The following is a 21,517-nucleotide window of genomic DNA, read 5'->3' as shown; positions in this document are numbered from 1 at the left end:
GACTTCAGAAAAATTGTTTAAAATACTGGAAAGGGTGGCTTGGGTTTTTTTCACAAAATTACTTCTCCCACCAAAAATTCCTTTCCAGAGAAGATTTCAGACTGTTTAAAATCAGTTTCATTTTCAAAAGAGAAATTTTATTATTTCTTAATTTCCCCTCAGGAGTGAATATCTGTTCATTTTAGAATAATTCTGAATGTTCCCAGTGCTGTTAAGTTTCAATGGACAGAAAAAGCCACTTGGTAGACAGGAGATGATTACTTGCATATTTATTCTGGTTTTTGGATTTGTTTCGTAATTCAAATAGGATCCTAAGATTTCTCTTTAAGTTAATCATAGTGTAATTTACAAGTGTTATTAAGAAATAGCTCTTTTCCTGTAACTGTGTAGCTGTTAAGTTCATTTTTCTGAAGACCCATCTTTGTTCTTTTTCTGAGTTTGTTACTGTGTGAGAAAAGGCATCATCTGATGCACTGCTATGTGCAGATCAGGTATTTTTTGTTGTCAACTACATGTTGTGTGTTATGATTATATTTACAAACATATATGGTACTATGGCTCCTTCTGGTCTGGATTGAAATTTTCACCTCTGGGTGATGCAGGACTTAAGAGATCTGATATTAATTATGTTGACTTTTAAGTATTTAGACTTTGCAGGAAGTAAGTCCAAAAAACCCAGCTGAGAGCTCACAACAGCTAAAGATTTGAGCGTAGTAATACCAAAAATAGGTACCTGGGAGGACTTTGTTTTTCAGTAAGACAATTTACAAACATGTATCCCATTGACTTAATAACCTGCTTAACTTTTAGCACATTCTTGTATGCATTTCTGAGCCACAACCAACAATTTTTATCTTTAATTACGTGTAGGAGCAATTTTGGCTTTTCTTTTGAAGATGCAGACCCTGGAGTCTGGTTGTCTGTCTGTACAAGCATCAACCAAAGTATTTGAATACCTGCAGATGTAAAAATCAATCTTGAATCATTGTGCAAGTGGTTTGATTGAGACCATGTTAACTCAGATGGAAGATTTGTGACCTATTGAAAATCTTTGTGACAGCATAATTCCTTAAGTGCCAGTTTTTAGGTTCAGCATTTGCTGGAAGGTTTCTCAGTTCAAGAAGTTTGTAGGCACTCTCAGTTTTCTTGTAATTTCTCATTCTCTTATTTTGAGGTTGCATTTATCTGACATATTGCTACCTTACCTGTTGCTCCCTTAGTGATGTAAAGGGGGGGGGGAGGGAAAAGATAAGCTTGTTTTTGGAGTAATTTGATTTTTCCAGAAATTTATACCTTTTTTTTTAATGCAGGTCACAATTTAGGTCTTTCCAAGTGAATTAAAAGAATGTAAAATAGTAATGTAAGGTTAAAGAGAAGTAGTGGACCAGCTGTGGACAGCATTTGAAATGTATATAAAAGCATTTTCAAACTTCCTGTAAAAGAACTAGCTCATGCTATGAAAGCAAAGTAGAAAAAAGCAGCACAGGATGCTCTCTATGTATATCTGTATCTCTGTATCTGTATCTTCTGGTGAAGAGAATCAGTTAATACCATCCTTAGGATGAAGAGCTTAGGAAAGAGATAGATTCAACCTGAAGCTGTCTGAGAAATGGCTGCTTGCATAATCTGACCTCTGAATGTGCAGAGAGCCATCACAAAATGATTGTGTATATGTCTCAAAATCGGTATATTTTGGCAATTAAGGTGAAGTCAGAACCTGTCAGATCATTGTTCTGTTTAACAGCCTTTGCCTGGCTGACCATTTGGTGTCACTTCCTGTGCCAATCAGCCACAGAGCTAATTGAGTTTGCCTGCAAATACTTTGAGGGTGGGAACGGAATCATTGCATCAAATTCTGTTTTGACAAGAGTTTGGGTGCTGCAGCTTTGTGAATACCATTGAGGGTCAGAGATAGTATTGCATCCTTTATTGCTGCCAGATATAACATTAGGGAATGTTATTTTTATCCGATGGAGAGCAGTCCAAGTATGGCAGCACACAACAGGAGAGAAATCCTCTGCCTGCTGCATGAGGGGAGAACTGTGAATGGTGAGCTGCTGTCAGTCTCAGTGCACATCTACACCCCCAGCACCTAGAAATGCAGCTTCTGGCTGTCCATGTGTCCATCTCAGCCTGGCAGTGACTCCTGATGGACTTCTACTACTCTGGGATACCCTTGGCATCCTGAGGTTGAGTTCCCACATAAATTCTCTTGTGTGCCCTGAGGGGTGAGTTCGTGCAGCAACCTTGACCTTGGGTAGCACATGGTAAATTTTAGTCCTCCTCAGCTGTTGGTCAGTGAAGTGACACAATTTAGTACATCAGAGATGTCTGCTGCTCACAGAAGGTGACTGAATTTGGTCAAAACACTCGAAAATTATTGCTAACAGGTTGACGTGATCACATGTGCACATTTATAACATGGTCTCAAAACCTTTGCTAATTTAAGAAATCTAAGTAAACCCAAGGTTGAAAAGCCTGTTTTTCCGTTCCACTGCGGAGCAAAAAGAAGAAATATGATCTGGCTAATTTTCCATATTTTACTTTCCTGAGCATTGTTAATTCCTATTTAATATTTCTGCTTAGTTTAAAGAATAAAAAATTAAAGTTTCAACTTAAGCTAATTTATTTCCCAGGTACCCATTTTAAAATAAGAGGCAGTTGAGTTAAAATTTCTAACTGTAGATTCATTTAATGAGATGGTTATCAAGCGAATCATTCTGATTCTGGTAGCTCTGCAGTAGGGAGTTATTGCCAATTACTTCTTGTTTCACGGTGGTTCACAGACTGCCCTCTCATCCCTGTCTGGCCAGTGGCAGATCTACTACTACAAAACTATTTGGATTAAAAAAAAAAAACAGAATGCTCACATTCTTGTCAACTTTTTTCTCTCTCTCTTTTTTTTTTTTAATCTGGGTGCAGCACATTTGAAACCAAAAGTAAATAAAAAGTCTGGGGAGCATAACCACCTGTCCCAGAGCTAATGTACCTGAGTGTGCCATTAATTGTTTTATGTTCCATTTACTGGGGAAAAAAAATGTGGTTTTTCCATTTTTCTTTCAATTTTTTTATATGGTTGTCTAACACAATCATAATTTAAGCAAACATTCTGGAAGTTGGAAGGGAAGTGATGGCACATATTTTTAATATTAGCACAGGCTCTATATGAGTGGTATTTTTATTTTTTCCCACCTGAAAAAGGGCTTTGCCTATCTGTTTCAAATGAGAACAACTTCTGTCATTTGAAAAAAAGGGGGTACTGAGTCCTGCATAGATATAATCTGGGAACTAAGACACTGATGAAAGGCATAAAGACAAATATAAAAAACCAATCATCACTACTACTGAGGAAAACATCAAGGTATCTTCATGGTCAGTAATAGTCCCTCTGACATGGTTATAGCCTTCTTTTGATCTTCATCCAGTTCTTCATCCTTCCTTTCACACTCAGTCCTTCACCCACTGGATGGAAACACTGATAGAAACATCCACTGATATTCCCATTTTGTTATTGGAACTTAAATCATTATTTTCTTTCTCCTGAACCACACTTCTATTTATGACTTTCTCTTCCCCCAGATTATCAGTATCTCTTAAAGCTATTATGAAATTTTCTGCTACTGGAAAGGAAAAAAAAATTCTAAGAAAAGCTAGAGTTACTTGGAAAATACAAAAATTCAGGTTTTACAAGAATGATACTTCTTCTGCAGTCTTTTTTCACTAGATTTCTCTGTGTATGCTTTTAAGGAGCCCAGAAGTGGAGATGACACTGGAGCGTGCAGTGAACATCCTGAAGAGTGAAAACACACAGAACACTCCCAGGATCCTTGCTGCAGTGACCTTCATACAGCATGAGTGCTTCCAAAAAGCAGATGCCAGAAGAAAAGTAAGTAATTCTTTTTAGGCCAGTTACAATCAGGTAGAGAAAGTAAGATTCTTTACTTTATGGCACTGTGTGCCAACAAGAAAAGAAAGAAGGCAGTCCAAGTAACCTTAGAGGATACTGATGTTAGGTATTTTCCCTAAAATGCATTCATGTGTTTTGCTGCAGGTTGTTTTGAACCCACTCAGTGTATAACCACTCAGTTTGCTCTTTTTCAGGCCGAACAAACTGAAATCCTTCAGCCTTTATAAATCATGGAGTCTGAACTTTTTGTCAATATAGTTGCTCCTGTCACTCTTTTTTGACTGGCATGCAGAAATATCCCAAAAAAGAAAATTCTGAGTACGGTGCAAACTTATCCAGTATTCAGGGTTTGTTAGGACTGCACAAATGTGTTGAAACAGCACACACATTAGCCACGGTGTTAAGGGTTTGCTGGGACTGTGCACATGCATTACTACATTGTTTGGATTAACCAAATTTTTAAGTCTCTTGCAAAAAATTTGTCAAGTCTCTTACAAGTTTTTTGAAAGGGTACATGAAAAAATATTCTCTTCTTCCTTTTCTTTAAATGTCACTACTGAACACAAATATGTCTGTCCTGCTGCACAGTTCTGTACATTAAAGTGTAAGTCTACTTTAACAACTAAAAAGCATTCTTACACCTGCTTTGGTGTGTAGTATGCTCAGTAATCCCAGCCTTACCTCCATAATCATGTGCATGCAGTCCAGTTCAGTGACAGCCAAACATGTCTCAGTCCTTTTGACTTGCTTTAGGGTATGCCAGAATCAGTTTTGGAAGAAAATACCAGGACTAGTTGCAGCCTTAACTTCAAACTGGGGACAGAGCTTCAGAACTGAGTGTTTGAAGGTTGGTTATTACACAGACCACTCTCAGGCAGCTTCCCAGAAAAACAAGTGGCTGAGTAAAAGTGTTCAGATTGGAGCAGTCAGCCTGAAGCCACCTTCTATTTTCCTGTCTATCCCACATATCCTATGATGAGCTTTTCTGTTTGGTGCCCATCAGACTTGTTCACGTTGGCATTGTCTTGCATCCCCTTTTTAGCCTTTCAGCCTGTATTCTTTGTCTTCAATGCTTTGTTCCCTGATGTTTGAGAATTTGTGGGTCTAGTGGTTCTTCTTTTTTGTGAACTTGTGGTCTCTCAGTATTTAGGTGAATTTTGTCTACTAATAAAAATTTAGAAGGACCAGTCAATAGCTGTTGTAAATTCTCAGCAAATTAGGTTGAAATAGCACTTCTTTGGCAAGAGCTATAAATGCTTTAAAATTACTGACAGAAAGTCTGCATAAATATTTTAAAAAACCAAACAACTACAGTACTGCTGTCAAAAGGGCTGATCTGCTGCAATAAAACAGGTTGATGTGCATTCAGCATGCTCTATGCACCACTGCCCACAAGATACATATTCCTGTATTTTATTCTGCTGACATTTTCAGGGTGATTGCAGGGGGAATCAGATCAGCAGAGCAGGGGCAAGAAGCTGTGTCTTTTGTACAGGTGAATCAGAGGAGAGGCTGCCAGGCTGTGGAGTTTACTCCATGAAGGACAAAAGGCTTTGTTACATTCCATTTCTTGGTGTTGCCAACACCTGCCAGTTGTACTGAACTCTTTTTATCATTAAACTCTGGACTGTTTAAGACAGGTGTACCAGATTTCTGAGTCTTTCATGTGCTGTTGATTCTGCACAAGGGTGAGTTTGTCCACAAAACCATATGGCATTTTGAGATGCTGGCGGATATCGTTGGCAATTGTACATTAATGGAAGGTACTTTCCATAGTAAATTCACTCCTGAGTCAGCTAAGGCTTGCTTATGTCATATCACAGTTCATATGGGATTCCTCATTCACCACAACAAACTGTTTGTTTCCATACAGCTGCTGTAAAATAAGGTCCTTTAAATCCTTCATTCATTTGGGGCCAAAACCTCATTTTCTGAAGATTTAAACACTGAAAAGTAGTCTTTGCTAAATGAGGGTAGTTCAGTAGACATCTGGCTTACAATGTTTCATGGTCTACATTTTGATGCTTACTTCTACTATTTTTTTCTCTATGGGGCACAGTTAAGAAGTATTAAGTGTAATGTATTGGGTTTTAATACACTTTCAATACATGCATTGGGAATACTGTCTTTTCATCAGGCTGGCTGCTGAGGAAAAAAAACCTGTTCATAAATGTTCCAGAATTAAATCTCAAATATTCATTTCACCAACATGGAAGCTAAAAAGCAGGGTGATTAAATGTCTTGTCAGGGAGAACAAATCTGCAGCAAAGCTGGAAGAGATTTAGTTTCATTCTCTGATATTAATTATGAAAACATGTTGCCTCCCCTAGTTGTGGATTTTAAGTATTAGTCATACAAAAGCCCAGAAGTCAATAGTCATGTCCAAATGATTAATGATCTGTGCTTCAAGTCTCTCAAATAGGAGCAAATGAAAGAAGTCCCTATAACTATTTAAACCTTTTGCTGGGGCAGGGGGAGAGTGGAGTTTGTCATTTACATCATCTGACTATTCTCTGCTGTGTTTTGTTTTCCTCACAGGTTTTCTCACTTGGTGGTATCCCCAAACTTTTACAGCTCCTCGAGGTTCAGAATGAGGACATTCAGCGGGCAGCATGTGGTGCCCTGAGAAACTTGGTGTTTGAGGACAATGACAACAAACTGGAAGTGTCAGAGCAGAAAGGGATCCCACTCCTGCTCCGCCTGCTCCGGCACACCAGGGATATAGAGACTAAGAAGCAAATCACAGGTAGTGTTTTCTCTGCAGTCAAGCATGAAGTGCTTTAAACAGTGCAAAAGCTTTCAGGGAGAGGTACATGGTTGTTTACTTAAGCCGGTGTTTAGTGACTAAATACAAAAACACTGTCACCTACTCTAAGCAATTGCCATAGGGTAAAATTCCACGGTCCTTACTCAAGACCAGTCTTCCAGTCAATAACAAAAGATTAGGAACTGTAGCTTCCTCTCTTAAAGCTTCTTCAGAAATTATATCAGTCTGCTTGCAGGAAGCCTAAAGCCCTCGATATTCCAGAAAGAAAGTCAGGCTCCCTCAGAGTGCCTGGGACCATAATTAATGCCTGCTACTTACACAGCAGCTCAGCCTTCATTTTTTGACTCTGTGCTGACAGCGCCTACTGGAAGTTCCTTGTTGCAAGAGAGTCACCCAGAACTGCCATGTGTCATGGATAGAAACTTGTTGTTCTATTCCCCACAAACTCCACTGCCCCAGATTCCTACTCTGAGGTGTCCTACTCCGAGCTGTTTACACCCGGGTCTGTCTCTGCAGATCTGTGACTAGTGGAAAGCTCTGCCACAGCAGCAGCATGCTTCCTTTGGGGAGAATTCCTCCAGGACAGCCATTTGACTCTAAAGATCACACAGCACCATCGGTGGAGTGATTGACATTCTGGATTCTGTTTTTGCAGGGCCAATGTTCTCACCCTTTTATTTCCAGTGACCTTGAGGAAAAGCTGTTAATTAGCAGGGCCCATTGCAAATTTGAAGGAAAAGTGCTTTGGATCAGAAACCCCATATTACACCTCTTCTTGTACTTCAGTGTAGCAGGAGAAATGATGGGAGAAAATGTCCAGCATTCCCCACAGCAAACCTGTGGTTGCTGTCCTGTTGGCTTTGCAGCAGCCAGTTAAGAAATGCCCACTTCATCCCTGCAGTCCTGTGTGTCCATAGTGTGTCTCTTGGAATTCCACTGCTTGTGACCCACATCCATTCTGATTAGCATGCAGAGGAAGAGCAGGCTTATATTTTATAAATGGAAAACATGAATAAATGAATGGGGATTTATTTCAAGCAATCTTTAAAGATACCAGGAACAAAATCTTTTAAGAGAACAGTGTGTGAAGAGATACCGAAGTTGTCAAGCAGCCCTGTCTTGAAGCAAAGACATGTCGAGACCTTCTGTAATTCTGCATTCTTTGAAATATTTGAAACACTCTGCTCTCTAAGCTGGAGAACAAAGCTTTGTATTGTTGGCTCTTTTTAAACTCAGTTCTATAGCTCTGCAACATTAAAATGTTTTAAAGTTTTTCACACTCATCGGTTGCAGAATTGGGTCACGTAGTAATTTGTTGTATAGTGTGTTAACACTCAGTGCTATTACAGACCAGTGAGGAAAGCAGTGAAAATGGTGGTAGAGTGGCCAGAAAGCCAGTGCTCTTTTCTTGCTAGAAGTTTCATCATTTCTGACAAAAATGTTGACTCTGCGTGATAACTCACATGTATTTTGTGAATATTACTGTCTTCCCCTTCAGCAGTGTGTGAAGGGCATCTTCTTTCAGCAATTACTGCTGTGACTGAACATGAATATTTACTCACAAAGCAAAGAAGACACCAACAAAATATTTATGCCAAGCAGGATGATGTAGCTTGTGTAAAGCAAAATATTATGATGTGCTTTCATGCCTATCAGTTGGAAAGGATGGCTTTAAAAATACACTGAGAGAGAAATATTTCTCTCTTTGTTCAAGACCAAATGTGCAGCCAGGAGGATGTGCACTGGGTACCTTAGTGAAAATGCCACTAGGGTATACTTCTTGCTGTCGCTTGAACAATTCTTCCAGGTCCCTAGAAAGCTACAAGGAGCCTACAAGAGCAAAGGGCAGTCTGGATGAATGAATTTCACCTCTTGCATTGACTTTGACTTCCTACAGGACTAGTGGAATATCATAGCAATGAATGCAATCTCACTGCAGTGTTGTAACACTTCCAGGAAGAGGTTAATGTGAAAGATTTGGCCTTCTGCCAGTCAGCACCAGAAGTCCATTTGTCTTTCCATCTTTCCACATCATACATATTACTTGTCTTCTTTGACTGTAAATTAGGGACTTCCAAATGTGTGGTATGACATTCAGCTAAATGTCTTTCCCCATGAGAGATTAGTAAAATCATCTTGGTAACTGATAATACCTCATTGAACTTTAGTGAAAGACTCTTGGCCAAGGATTGAAAGCATGCAATACTCATTAATAAAGATGTCTAAGCTCAGCTGAGGGAAGTTCTTTGTTTCTACTGCTGTGTGGGAAGCATGGTAGCAAAGCACTCCACCTGCCAAAAGTATACAAAGATAAGGAAATTTCAAGAGAGAAGGAAGTTAAAACTCTGAGACAGAAGTTTTCTGATATTTTACTTCATTACCTGTCAGAAATATGGTACTTGTGCACATGAGATAAGTCAGTCTCAGGCTTAGTTTATCTTTAAGGTCACTGGTTTACTAGGACCATCATGTTAATACGGACAAGCACCTGCCTAACATTAATCCATATTTTATCAAATTTTCCCAAAGAATATTTTGATGGCCTGTATTTTCTTCAAGACCTAGGCTGAGGAATACAGACTGAGCCCAGTCATGCAGTGGGCCTTGTATTTTGCTGTGAAAAAACAAAAGCAGCCAAAGTGTGTGGAGATAAATGCTGATTACAGCACGTGCTGTGACTGCCTCACAGTCTGTGAACACACAAAAAGCACTAAACCACTGCCCTACCAAAGCAGCTTTGTGCTGATGACAGGGGTTTGAAAGCTGCTGTGACCCAGTCTGCCTAATGTCCCTGTGCAGAAAAGAGCTGCCCAGTTTCTATGGAATTTCTGTGCTCATATGATCTCTTCATAGGGGGAATGAGACTGAATTTGCTAGCTCCACAAAATCACTGATAACAGGTAGAGCAAAGGAAACAGAGGCTTTGTCCTTTTTTTGACACACAAGCTACTTAGAAATCTCTTAGGAAAGGAGTGAGGTTACTCCTTAGTAGGAGAGGGTGTCATTTGGAGGCAGCACAGGAGCTAAGACAGGACTGGAATTTTATAGTGTTTGGAGAGCATACTGAGGAACAGAAAGTAAAATGGCTGTGGCATGAAAAAAACAAAAAAATGTTAGCTTTTGAAGATAAGCCAGATGAGCCTCCAGGGAGTAGCTAACCTCCTGATCTTGTTATTGTGCAGCATTAATATAAGAAATTAAAGGAAGTTTTTCCTGCGGGGAAGATTACAGCACAAGCAGAACTGTCATGAAAAGAAATGTAAATTTAAAAGCAGACCCCACCCATTTTTCCAAATAACCATCTAAGGGAAAACTATGCATTACAGCATAGGTGCAAGGAAATAATCTACTCCTAAAGACATTTTCTAATGTGAGCAAATTCATCCACACCCAGAATACCACTGAGAGAATCCTTCTGAGCCCAGAGAGACAGTGCCTGTGGGTAAAGGTAGGGGTTTTGTTGGAAAATTTACAGTGAGAGCAATATCTCAAATTCTCTTCTGACAATTCTAAGTATCTGCCTGTAATTCCAAATGCATTTGTTCTTTTTAAAAGTATATTCCGTCCTTGTGCAATTCCTTGCATTTGTGCCCTTCTGTCTTAAACCTGCTTCCCTTACCAATGCCCTTTGGACTGCTTGTCTGATTTCCTGTAAGCCTTACTTACCCTTCAGAAAAGTACATTCTTCCTTTTATCTCCTGATTCAGAGGCTGAAGAGCTGATCCCAGAAGAAGGAATGGGCTGCTTCTGGCTGGCTTTTGTTTTGATTTTACTGTTGTTCACAATACCTGAAATTAAATTCAAAGTGTAAGGAGATAGAAAAGAAACATTTTGTTGTTGTTGTTGTGAGCTGATGAAAGGAACATTCACTAATACTCTGCCAGTGTGTGGAGGAGGTGGTCTGTGAAACTTAGAGCAGCAAGCTGGAGAAACAATGAATGCCTTTGTAGTGAAAAGCAGAAATACGTGTCATTTTCCAGGTGAAAAGCTCTTTAAAAAGAATTGTTGTGTGTTGGAATAGAATATAATGGAACCTGGTAAGTTCTACAAGATCATATTTGAAATTTGTTTTGGAGATTGTGAATAGACAAGGTTTGTAGTATTACATAATGATTTGTTTAGTGACTAATGTCTGGACAGAAGCAGCCAACCAGTGTTAACAGCTTTCCCTCTTATGAGAAATGTTGCTATCGAGTGTTAGAGAAACTTGGTAATGGGCATCTCCTGTCTTCCAGCAGATTTCCTGTAAACTCACTCCCTGCACCTCCCATCTATCCCTTTTGTGAGTTTATTTTCCCTTAGCTTGTGCTGCATTGGTAACAGAGAAGGTGATCACTGCAGATGGGCAATGCAGAGCCATGGAAAACTGCACTTCTTGGTTGGGCATTAGGCTGACTGTGTAGAGATTTTACTTTATTCACATGGATAACTGTGCCCCCTTTTCTGCCCTCTTTCCACTTCCCTGGAGCAGGGCTGGTGAACACTTACCGATCCTTTCTGCTCCTCTTCAGGATATCAAGTGCCAGGCAGGCTCTGCACTCATTGACTTCAAGGGGTATGAGATTAAGTCTTTCAAAGTGTAGGGGAGTCTTTTTGCCACTCTGATTTTATTGTGGGTATTACAGGTTTGCTGTGGAATCTGTCCTCCAATGACCAGCTGAAGCACCTGTTGGTTAGAGAAGCCCTGCAGACGCTGACTGAAGCTGTCCTCATCCCCTACTCAGGCTGGCCAGACAGAGATTACCCAAAATCAAGTGTTCTACCTGACCCTGATATCTTCTATAATGCCACAGGATGCCTAAGGTGAGCACTCAGTCTGCAACTACCCAAAGCAATACTGATGATAAAACAGGTCTGCACAATTATTTTTGGGTAAATACACAGAGTTCATCTAAAGCCACAATCATGTCTTGTCTAAATAGATGACTTGGAAAGGGGACATGGTACCTAGAAGCCCATAAAAGTGTTCTGTTTTCAGCTGCTGTCAAAGATGCTTACTTTGACATATCATAGTCTGTGCCTAAACTGATTAGAAAGTGATTTAAATTAGGGAGAAGCCATTTTTTAAACCAGAGTAAGCCCAGTCCAGCCTTTTGCACAAGTTCAAGCAAGTTGCAGCCATGGGGTGGATGAATAGATTTATAGTTTGTGTATTTAGTACTGCAGTCTGCTAATAGCCTCGTGGACACAGTAGCAGTTACTGCAGACAAACACCAAAAGCCTCAGTGAACACACCCCTAAATGGCTGAAGCATAAAAATCACATCTTCAGTTAAAAACACCTCTAACAGTCTCTAAAATGGGGGCCCTTTGTGAGTTCAAAGTCATTCCATGTTAAGTAAGTTTACACACTTAAAAATGCACGGAAGGACATAGTTTGAACTGACTAAGGAGTAATACATGATTGCAAAGGGCATGGCCTGAAGTTTAAACTCCTTCTAGCAGAGTACAAGGAATTAAGTTTGGAGTCTGGAGGCTGGGAAGCTGCCCAGTTTTGCCTCACACATACTTGCCATGCTAACATGTCCTGTAGCAGAGTAGTTGTGTGTGTCTGGCATGGATTTTTCCTGTGCAAACAGCTCTGTATCTGACTCAACAATAATGCACCTTTTTCTGCAGGACCTCCTGTCAGCCCACTGACTACTAAATACCTCCATCTCTATGTAATAGTTAACTTTTATTTACTCTGATGACTCAGAAACAAATACAAAGAAACATTAACCACCCATAATAAAACCTCTCTAGCTAATGCTAGTGGTGTTGTCTAGGAAATGAAGGAGGTTGTGTTTTTCATATTAATTAGCCCAAGTGCATTTGTGCAGAAGCCAGTCTGGCTGCTCCTCTCTTGGTGTTTGGACTCTGGAACAGTCTCTTCCCTACGAGGCAGCCGATGGGGGCACAGATCATTCTCAGGTTTGGTTCGGTCTTGCTCTTCCTGAGCTTGTTTCAGCAGATTGACACAATTTGTTATATGACAGATCAGCATAACAGTACCTGGGTTCTTCTAAATGAAAGTAGATTCTGGGCTTAACCTTACTCTGGGTACCAAGTCAGTGCATGGGGCTGCTCCAGAGCTGCAGTGAGCTCTCCAGCTCTAATTCAAAGTCTCTAAAACTGCCCTTATGTAGGTGCTTAAGGATATGTTACCTATGTTAAAAACATGATGCTCATATTCTAGTCCTTCTCATTTTTAAGAACTTCAACACTGAAAATTATAAATAGGACAAGAAGGGCTTGAAAATTCCCAGGTAAAGATGATCTGCAGGATTGCCACATACTCTCTAGCAGAGAATAGTTTTTAATGAGGCTTACCTATTTGTACTGGCCAAATAGCTGAGATTTTTAAGATTAATCAGTTTGCATCTCTTTTCTGGAGATTGACTCACCTCCCAGATTAGGTCACTAGAAATATTCCTTCCTTATGTATTAGTAAAAAAAAATGTCTGCATAAGTAAAAAGAAGGGCACATCACAGAGTAATAAAAGTGTGAACTGAGGGAATGATGTTGCTTATGAATATGTTTAAAGAGTATACTTATTTGCCAGAATATAAATCTGTAATTAGTCTTCCCTTTTGTAATGCTAACATGTTTGTTGGCCATGTTGATAAAGTCTATAGCCTGCAGCTTCTATTAGAGGGTAAAAATAGTACTTTGAAGTGCAATACATTATGCATAGTACAGCATTTAGTTGTAGGAGAATGCCAGAACTTCTTTTCAAAAATTTCCATACAACTGTTGACTGGAAAGGACACCCACAGCCCAAACCTAACACTAGCATCTGGTGGGGGCACATGCACTGCACCACACCATTACCAAATTATAAATTAAAGCTTCCTTCATCCTCTTTGACAAAACAGCAGCAGGAGAAGTGAAACCACATCTAGCAGATAATATTGCAGGTAATTCCAAGCACTGGAATGAGTGCATGACCAGACCAGTCCCCAGTTATTCTCAGAAGTATTGTGGGGTCCTGAATCGGTCCTGAATCTCGGGGCCTGTGTCAGTGTATGCAGTCACTGATAAGGAAGTCTGACATTAGGAGGATTTGTTAATCCCATTCTCTAGGTCTGTGTTTTGTCTTAAAACCCTGCAAGAAGCAAAGCTTTGCAGAAACCACGGGTCACAAAACTTAACATGATAAAAAAGAAGCTGTGTATACGCCAGAATTCTGCATAAGAAGTTAGAGTAAGTAATAGCATTGTTTAGTTGTGAAATATGATAAAAAGCACTCTGCCTGAACAGAGTAAGCCAAATAACAGTCTTCACTGGTTGCCTGACAATAAGATGAACAAGTAAAACTGGTGTATTAAACTATCTGGAGGAGTGTTACAGACATTTCTAGACAAGTCCTGTTGAATTTCAGAGGTAAAGTCATTTTTTTCTTGGCCTGAAAGTCCTACACATAAAAGTTTTGCCTCCAGTTCCAATACAAATGGATAAAAATCGTGAAGATATTTCCCCACACTCTTCTGAGTCTGAAAGGATAAGATGCCAGCAGCATGTAGAATGCATGGCTTTGATATTATTTATATACATAGGTGAACCTCTGGCATGACTTTTCCTCTGAAAGGAAGGCTTAGTGGAAGGCTGTTTTTATAACACCTTGAAAGCTGATAGTGAACTGATTCCATTTTTATCTTGAAATACCTTTTCCCAAAACTTCTGCAATTCTGAACTTTCCCAAATTTATACACAGGTGTCACATTTTCTCCTGCAAAACATTTAATTTAAGTGCTAAAGCTGTTGTACTTCACTGGGAAGAGTGAAGGCAGAGCCTTCCTTTTTATCTGCTCTGTAAGGACGCATCCTGTGCACCTATGTATTCTAGTTTTTCAAAATCTTCTAGACAACTATCTCCAGGAAAGTCAGCTAACTTCTCTGCTCCTGGTTCCTCACACAGTAAAATAAAATTCAGCCTTCCTTTTTCATTATTATTTTTCATGCTTTGTCTGTCCCAGCTCCCGTTTGAGCTTCTTGTGAATTGCACAGTGACCCACAAGGACAGTGGAAAGCTGTATTTGGAGGAAATCATATCATTGCACTTCAGCCCAGGAGTCTGCATAAACATCTGCTTCCATTTACTCTGGAGAGAAGGGAAGCCAAAGCTCTGCCCGTGTGTTGAAAAGCTCAGACTCGTAATGGCAGCTTCTAAGAGAGAACGTAAAACAAATGACTGATGATAACAAGTCTTTGAACCAAGGCCTCTTGCATAGCATTGCCATTCCTTTAAGTTTATTTCCATCCATTCTTATCTTCCCTTGCCTCCTCTTCAGTGTATCTGCTCCCCCAATTCCTGAAAGGAATTTTGTTACTTCCAACAAGCAGCTTGAAGCTTGGCGCCTCTAGTTACTAAATAGATCCCAGATACCTTTTCCCTCCTTGGTGAATTTTTGGACTGTGCAAGGCATGAAAGGAATAGAATTTCCCAGAATGTTGTCTGGTAATTGAATTAAATTCACATTACCAGTTTTAGCAGAATGAGTCCCAGGAGCAAAATCCCTTCTTCTTATCAGTTAAGCGGACCATTCACAGCGGTTCAAGAACCTTTTCCAACAGTCAGTGTATGACTCAGTGTTGGCTTAGAGGGAGTATCCCTTTCATTTGGTGCCATTTATCAGCTAATTGAACATTTATTACCATCATTCTGTTTCTTTCAAAGTCACACTTGGTTTTACTGTGTCGAATTTCTTTGTATTTACCTCACAACTCTGGATCAAAATAATATTTCCCAACAGGAAATTAGCTGGTCCTCCCCACATGCCACAGGACTGTGGGCAAAGAACTATTTTGATTACAGATACAGTTGCACCATGCATGTGTGCAGGAGGGGCCAGAAGCAGCAAATGCAAGATGAGATAAATGAGGCATGAAGACAGATAGAGTGCATCCACATCAGCAAATGGCACAGTTTGAGCATGTCACCAGGATTACCACAGCTGAGCATGCCAGAAGTCAGGGATTTTTTTGTAGGTAGGTGCTGCCAAAATATAAGTTCTCAGTCATTTAAAGGAGAGCATCCCCACAAGCAGCAATCTCCCTAAAGCTGCATTCTCCTCACGCTGCAAGCACTGAGTATTTCAGTGACTCCAGGAACTCCACTACAACAAAGCCCAGTTCTGGAGCTCAGAGGCTGGCATTCCAATTTTCAGGACATCAAATCTTGGGAAGTCAAGATGAAGTCAGTTTTAAAATTCTCTAAGCAAAATGTCTCCATTGTTTCAAAAAAAAAGATATTTGAATTTACATTTCTGTGACACTTCTCAGAAATATTTATTTTTTTACCAATCTAATAATATTTTTATCTGCTGGAATTTCTCAACCTTCAATTAGCAAACGTAAGCTGCCAGCTGAGGTACTCCCTGCAATGGTCTTCTCTAAACCTGTTTAGAGTAAGGTGGTTACAGCTGTCTTTGGATGAGTGGGAGAGCAGGAACTCTTCCCTTCCCAGTCCACGTTGTCGTGCTAAGGAAAAAAGAAGGTGGACAATGGAATAACCATGTATGTACAGGCATGCACATGGACACACACTGATACCTCTCACTGGATGGGCATCAGCTTCTTAATGAAACAGAGCCCAGTAATTAATTCCCCTTGCAGAACAGGACAGTGCCCCTGGTTCAGGCTCTTCTCTGCCTCCTGAGCTATAAAAGTTCTTTTCCCCACTCTTTTCATGCTGGCAGCAAGGCTGAGGCATGGCCTCTCCTGGCACAAGCATTCAGCAGGATCAGGTGTAAAAAGTGGAGGGGGTAGTATTAGTACTGGGACTAAACAAAACACTGCATCAGCTGAAGTGTCTTTGGCAAGGGAAATTCCACACTTATCTTTAACAGTATTTTTAGTCTCTGTGCCTCAGAAACTATTTTTCCTATGCACCAGGAGGGCTGTACCATGTGCATTTCTCTCAGCATAAACACGGGAAAGGGTGGCATGCATCGAATGTGACATATATAAGTAAATGAAATTCCAAGGGGATGTCTATAGTAGGCCATGTTGTGGAATCTGAATATTGATTCTGTGATATATAATTCCACAAGAGAATAAATGAACTCATAAACAGAGACATTGTTAACATCACGACCTAGAGTAAAATTGTAGTTGCAGTGCATTAGAATTTAACCTGAAGTATTTAACCTGAATATGTACTTCACAGAAGAAAAAAAAAATAGTAGAAGTGAAATGACAGTGTATAAAATGCTACATTCTTTTTACAGTCATAAGCCACAGGAAAGTTTAAACCTTACTGGATCTGTCACTAATAAAATTGTAAACATGGTAATTTTTAGTGGGCAAAGTAAGCATGCAAAATAAGCAACCTGAAACTATCTAAAGGAACATGTCCCTCTGTCTTTTGCTGGATGCTAAGAGTGGGTTATATTTAACATTATTTCAGACAAAGACGCTGGAATATGCAGCCTCTTAGCCAGCAGAGCTGCAGGAGTCCAAAATAATAAGGCCTGGATTTATAATTCCAGTATTCCATAATTCAGACTTTGTTGAGTTGTAAAGATAATTATGCCCCAAAATTGTAAATGTTGTTTCTTCCCTGGAAATCAGTAGCTTGATTAGAACCAAGCAGCTTCAAGCAGTATGTGTTTGGGTTTTCAAGAGTTTTTAAATCACTTTTCAAAATCTTTTATAAGTTGTACTTGGGTTATTACAAAGCACAGCAAATGTTACTTGAAAGCCAGGCAAAGAGTGGATCTTTGCATGAGAATGTGGAGATGCTGCTAAAACTCTCAGATCTTGTGTCTGTTGATGGGTCATCTTGGATCAAGAACTGGCTCGGTGTAAGTAAATTAATTCTAAAGGACATCTGTGTGCATGGAAATTTTTACAAGTATCTTTCCTCCAATATTTTCACCATCCTAAATATTAAAAAATATAACTACAAATGGAATAGTGAAAAAAAGTCCAGGGGTTTTTTTGACTGCTTAGAAAGGATTAATTCAACTTTGAGATGAAAATTTGAGCTAGGTCTTCCCTTATCCATCCAAACAGAGCAGTTTGTTTCCTGGAGTATTTGTTTTTGTCTGGGAGCGAAAGTTTTACCTAGAAGAGGCTCAGATTGTCTTACACCTCTGAAGAAAAGAAACAGTCAACCTGAATTTCAGTATCTTTAAAATTTAGCTGGAAAAGTTTGTCAGAGGAGCACAAGAAAATACTTTTGACTAAATCTCTTCTCCCCAACATATTCTTTCCTGCACAGAAACATGAGCTCTGCCGGCCCGGAAGGAAGGAAGAAGATGAGAGAATGCGAGGGCTTAATTGATTCTCTTGTGTATTATATCCAAGGAGCTATTGCAGACCATGAGCCTAATGACAAGGTATTCTTTGAGATGAAAAGTGTTTTCCTAGGGGAAATTGCCAAGTGAACATTTTTTATTGTTGTTTAGAAGTCAATGTTCAGAAACAGCTGTGATGTAACTGCAAAACTTATTTCCAGAGCTTTTAAAACTGCCACCAAAGGTGAAAGTCCAGTAAAAAGCTTTTTGAAGTATTTTTATCCTGCAATCTAAAAGAATAATGTAACTTAGCACTGGGAAAACATTTTCAGGAACACCAGAGAGAAAGGTAGAAACTTCTCTCTTTTATTTTTAAAAAGTGAGATAAAATCACAGCTTCCAGAAATGCTGAAACACAAAAGAGTCAGATGTTGCCTTTTTGGTTGTCTCAGGGTGCTAGCTAGCTAGAAGCTTAAAAAACTAATCCGGTTCCTCTCCTATATATTTAATGCTACATACCCCTTAGGAAAGGAAGAACCTAAATCCCTTTGGGTGGCAGTGTGATTAAGGAGCTCACATCATTTAGAAAAGAACTAATTTTCCTAGTTTGCTTTTTTTAAAAAAAAAAGCTGCACATTTTTTGCTTGCTGCCCAAGCCTAAGCCAGTAACTACAAGGACCTGGACACCTCCAGATGCCAGTTTCTCTCTTTCCTCTCACCACTTAGTGCAGGGGAACCCTGAACACAGACTCTTGGAGCAGGGGCTTGTCTTTCAGCTGGGTGAAGTTGGGTGAGAAGACCAGCTGTCACTTATGTTAGCTGCAGCCTGTGAGGCACTTCTGGTGGGCCTGCTATGACTTGTGCTGTGCAGTGGTAATTACTGCACATTTATAGCTCTCTTCTAGGATTAGTTGCTTGAGCTTCCCCATCTCCCTGTATTCAGTGCCATTAGCTTCAGGGAGAATCCAGCACATTACACGTGTGCCAATATCTCCCTGCTGCATTTTGTCTTAAAACCACTCATTGCTTTTTGACTTTCAAGAAAGGAGGAACTGGTAATAAAGCAATTTGCCACTAGACTCATCACTCAGAAATTGTAGACCTGACCTTAGCCACGTTCAGAAAGGAATGTCTTATTTTAAAAAGCATTCTACCACAGAAAAATGCTTCCTCCTTGGGGAAGATAAAAAGCTTCCCTCTTGCTGATGCTATGGTGAGGTGTGTACCTGATCATTTTACTCTTCAGCTCTTAGACATTTCTTGGCACACTTGTGGCCTGTGTCATGTAGCACTCGCCCAAACAATTCCCAGGCACAGTTCAGGAATTAAAATGTCCCAGGACGGTTTCCAACAGGCACGCACCCCACTCCGAATGCAGCCCCGTGTGCCAGCTGGCCTTGGTGCTCGGGAACATCCCAGGGCATGTTTCATTTATCAGTGTAAGGGCAGTCTGGTGGATCATGGGCATGAAGCTTGGCTCTTCCATAAGGCAGTAGAAGCTCTGCAGTCAGTTGCTGAAGATCCAAAAATGAAATCTCTTCCCATGTCTATACGTGTCCCTTCAACGCTTTCAATTTCTATTCTTTTGTTATTTTAGGCCACAGAGAACTGTGTGTGCATTCTTCACAATCTTTCCTACCAGCTAGAGATAGAGCTCCCTGAGAGCTATGCCCAGAGCATATATATGCAAAGAAGAAATATTTCTAGCAATGATAAAACACCAGGCTGTTTTGGAACACGGAGCAGAAAAGTAAAAGAGGTAAAGTACATGATTAGTTACATCTCATTTGGTTAATAACTTGTAGCAACCTCTCGAGAATAAGGCTGTAATCTAATTAACAGGCTGTTATTGATGTATCTGGTAGGGTGACACTTCTTGCCCCAAAAATGCAAATTTATGGATAGTCCTTTTTGACACCGATTCTTTCGTTCAGCTGCTGCTTACGACAATGACATAGAAAATGTTTTATTAGCTGAGGAATACTCCACTAGATGGACTGGCCACTATCATTAAATACTGAAATTTTGCACATTATTATTTGAGCTCAGAACCTGACAGTCTGCAAATAACCTGGTCATAGAGAGTTATAAAATGGCTAGTTTAGCTTGTGATGCATTAAGTTATAAAGGTCACTGTTTCTAAAGGCTTGATCTGTTTACACATTTAGAAGCAGCAGGACACCCCGCTACCTGAGGAAAAGAGCAATCCCAAAGGTGTTGAATCGCTGTGGCATTCTACACTGATTAGGATATACCTCTCCTTAATAGCAAAGAGTACCAGAAACTACACCCAGGAAGCATCCCTGGGAGCTCTTCAGAACCTCACAGCTGGCACTGGACCAGTAAGTCAGCTTTTTTCCTTTTCTTGTCACTTAGTTCTTGATGTGAATGCGTAGAGTTCAGGGCTGCAGTGCAGCTGAGCTCAAATAATCACTGACAAGTCACTGGCTACTGACATGGGGAAGGACAATGGAGAACACTGAAGGGAGAGTCATACCCAGCAGTGCAGCTCTTCCTTGCTTGGCAAATACGGGGCCTGCTTCTTCTCCCTCTGTGTACATCTCCATGTGTGGGATTTGCTAATTCATTACACAATGAGGGATGAGCAGATGCCAAAAGCACTAAAAAAAGTCATTTCATGGAAGACAGTCCTGTGGGGAGAGGAGGGCTCTGATACAACAGCAGATCACTTTGGTGTGGAAGAAACTAATATCTGTCTAAGGAACTAGCTAAAGAGCACCTGGGAGAAAGAGGCCTTGAAACTTCTCTTCTATCACCTTCCTTTCCTGTTGCAGCTCATCTGGTTTAAAACTATTTTAAATATGCTTAAATTGGCGCAGAGAACTGGCTGTGTGCAGCTTTTTCTGAGGCTCTGCATTCATGGTAATGACACAGAACTGCCTTTTCACAGATGCCATTCGCAGTGGCCCGGACTGTTGTTCAAAAGGCAAACGGCCTCCCAGGCATCCGAGCTATGCTGCACGTCAGCCACCCTGCTGTGAAGAAGACAGCAGTCTCACTGCTCAGGAACCTGTCTCGAAACACCTCCCTGCAAAGTGACATAGGTGAGCAAAGACTGAGAGCTTGCACTGTTCTCTTCACCTTAAATTTTCCTGCTTTAAAAAAAAAGAAATGTGAAAAAAAATCCTGATCTGTGAGATCAGTAGATTCGTCGCTGGATACTTGCAGTCACTGTACAGGGTTTAAATTAAAGGGTTTTGCCTAAACAAAGTTTTCACTATATTGGATATTCCTCATCAGATGCTTCCATTGGTGTTCCTTTCAAAAATACATAATTGAAGGAAAGTCCCTCTACAGATTCGGAGAGGGAGTTCTTCTGCTTCAAAATAGGGTAAAGGAAGGTGAGTGCCGAGTTCTGTGCTGCCACAGCTGTGTAATGCTTTGCAAGAAATCACAGAACATCTCTACTTTTTCTAGCAAAGATCATGCTCTTTTATTAGACAGAAAGCTTTAGAAGTTTGCAGGCCACACAGTTTTCCTGTAAAATTTTTTGAGAACGGAAGCTATAAGATGCTATAGAAAAAATAGTTCATTCTTTAAAGGATCTAATTTCTAAATAGAAGCCATTTCTATTCTGAATATTCTCACTTCAATATATTA

The 21,517-nt window shown here is 40.1% G+C and overlaps 1 protein-coding gene across 2 annotated transcripts in view; it reads left to right on the top strand.

The window, feature by feature from the left end:
• PKP2 (plakophilin 2) overlaps positions 1–21,517 on the top strand; it is a 36,441-nt gene that overhangs the window by 11,120 nt on the left and 3,804 nt on the right. For both annotated transcript variants that reach the window (XM_069003123.1, XM_069003124.1), the window contains exons 4-10: positions 3,748–3,886; positions 6,446–6,653; positions 11,300–11,477; positions 17,881–17,998; positions 19,494–19,655; positions 20,065–20,238; positions 20,808–20,961. In XM_069003123.1, coding sequence (XP_068859224.1) covers positions 3,748–3,886; positions 6,446–6,653; positions 11,300–11,477; positions 17,881–17,998; positions 19,494–19,655; positions 20,065–20,238; positions 20,808–20,961 — 1,133 coding nt within the window. The remainder of the gene's footprint in view (positions 1–3,747; positions 3,887–6,445; positions 6,654–11,299; positions 11,478–17,880; positions 17,999–19,493; positions 19,656–20,064; positions 20,239–20,807; positions 20,962–21,517) is intronic.

The sequence above is a fragment of the Aphelocoma coerulescens genome, chromosome 1A (assembly GCF_041296385.1).
Source record: "Aphelocoma coerulescens isolate FSJ_1873_10779 chromosome 1A, UR_Acoe_1.0, whole genome shotgun sequence".
Taxonomy (NCBI): Eukaryota; Metazoa; Chordata; class Aves; order Passeriformes; family Corvidae; genus Aphelocoma; species Aphelocoma coerulescens.
The sequence above is the reverse complement of the archived record's forward strand: the minus strand, read 5'-3'. Positions and strand labels throughout refer to the sequence as shown.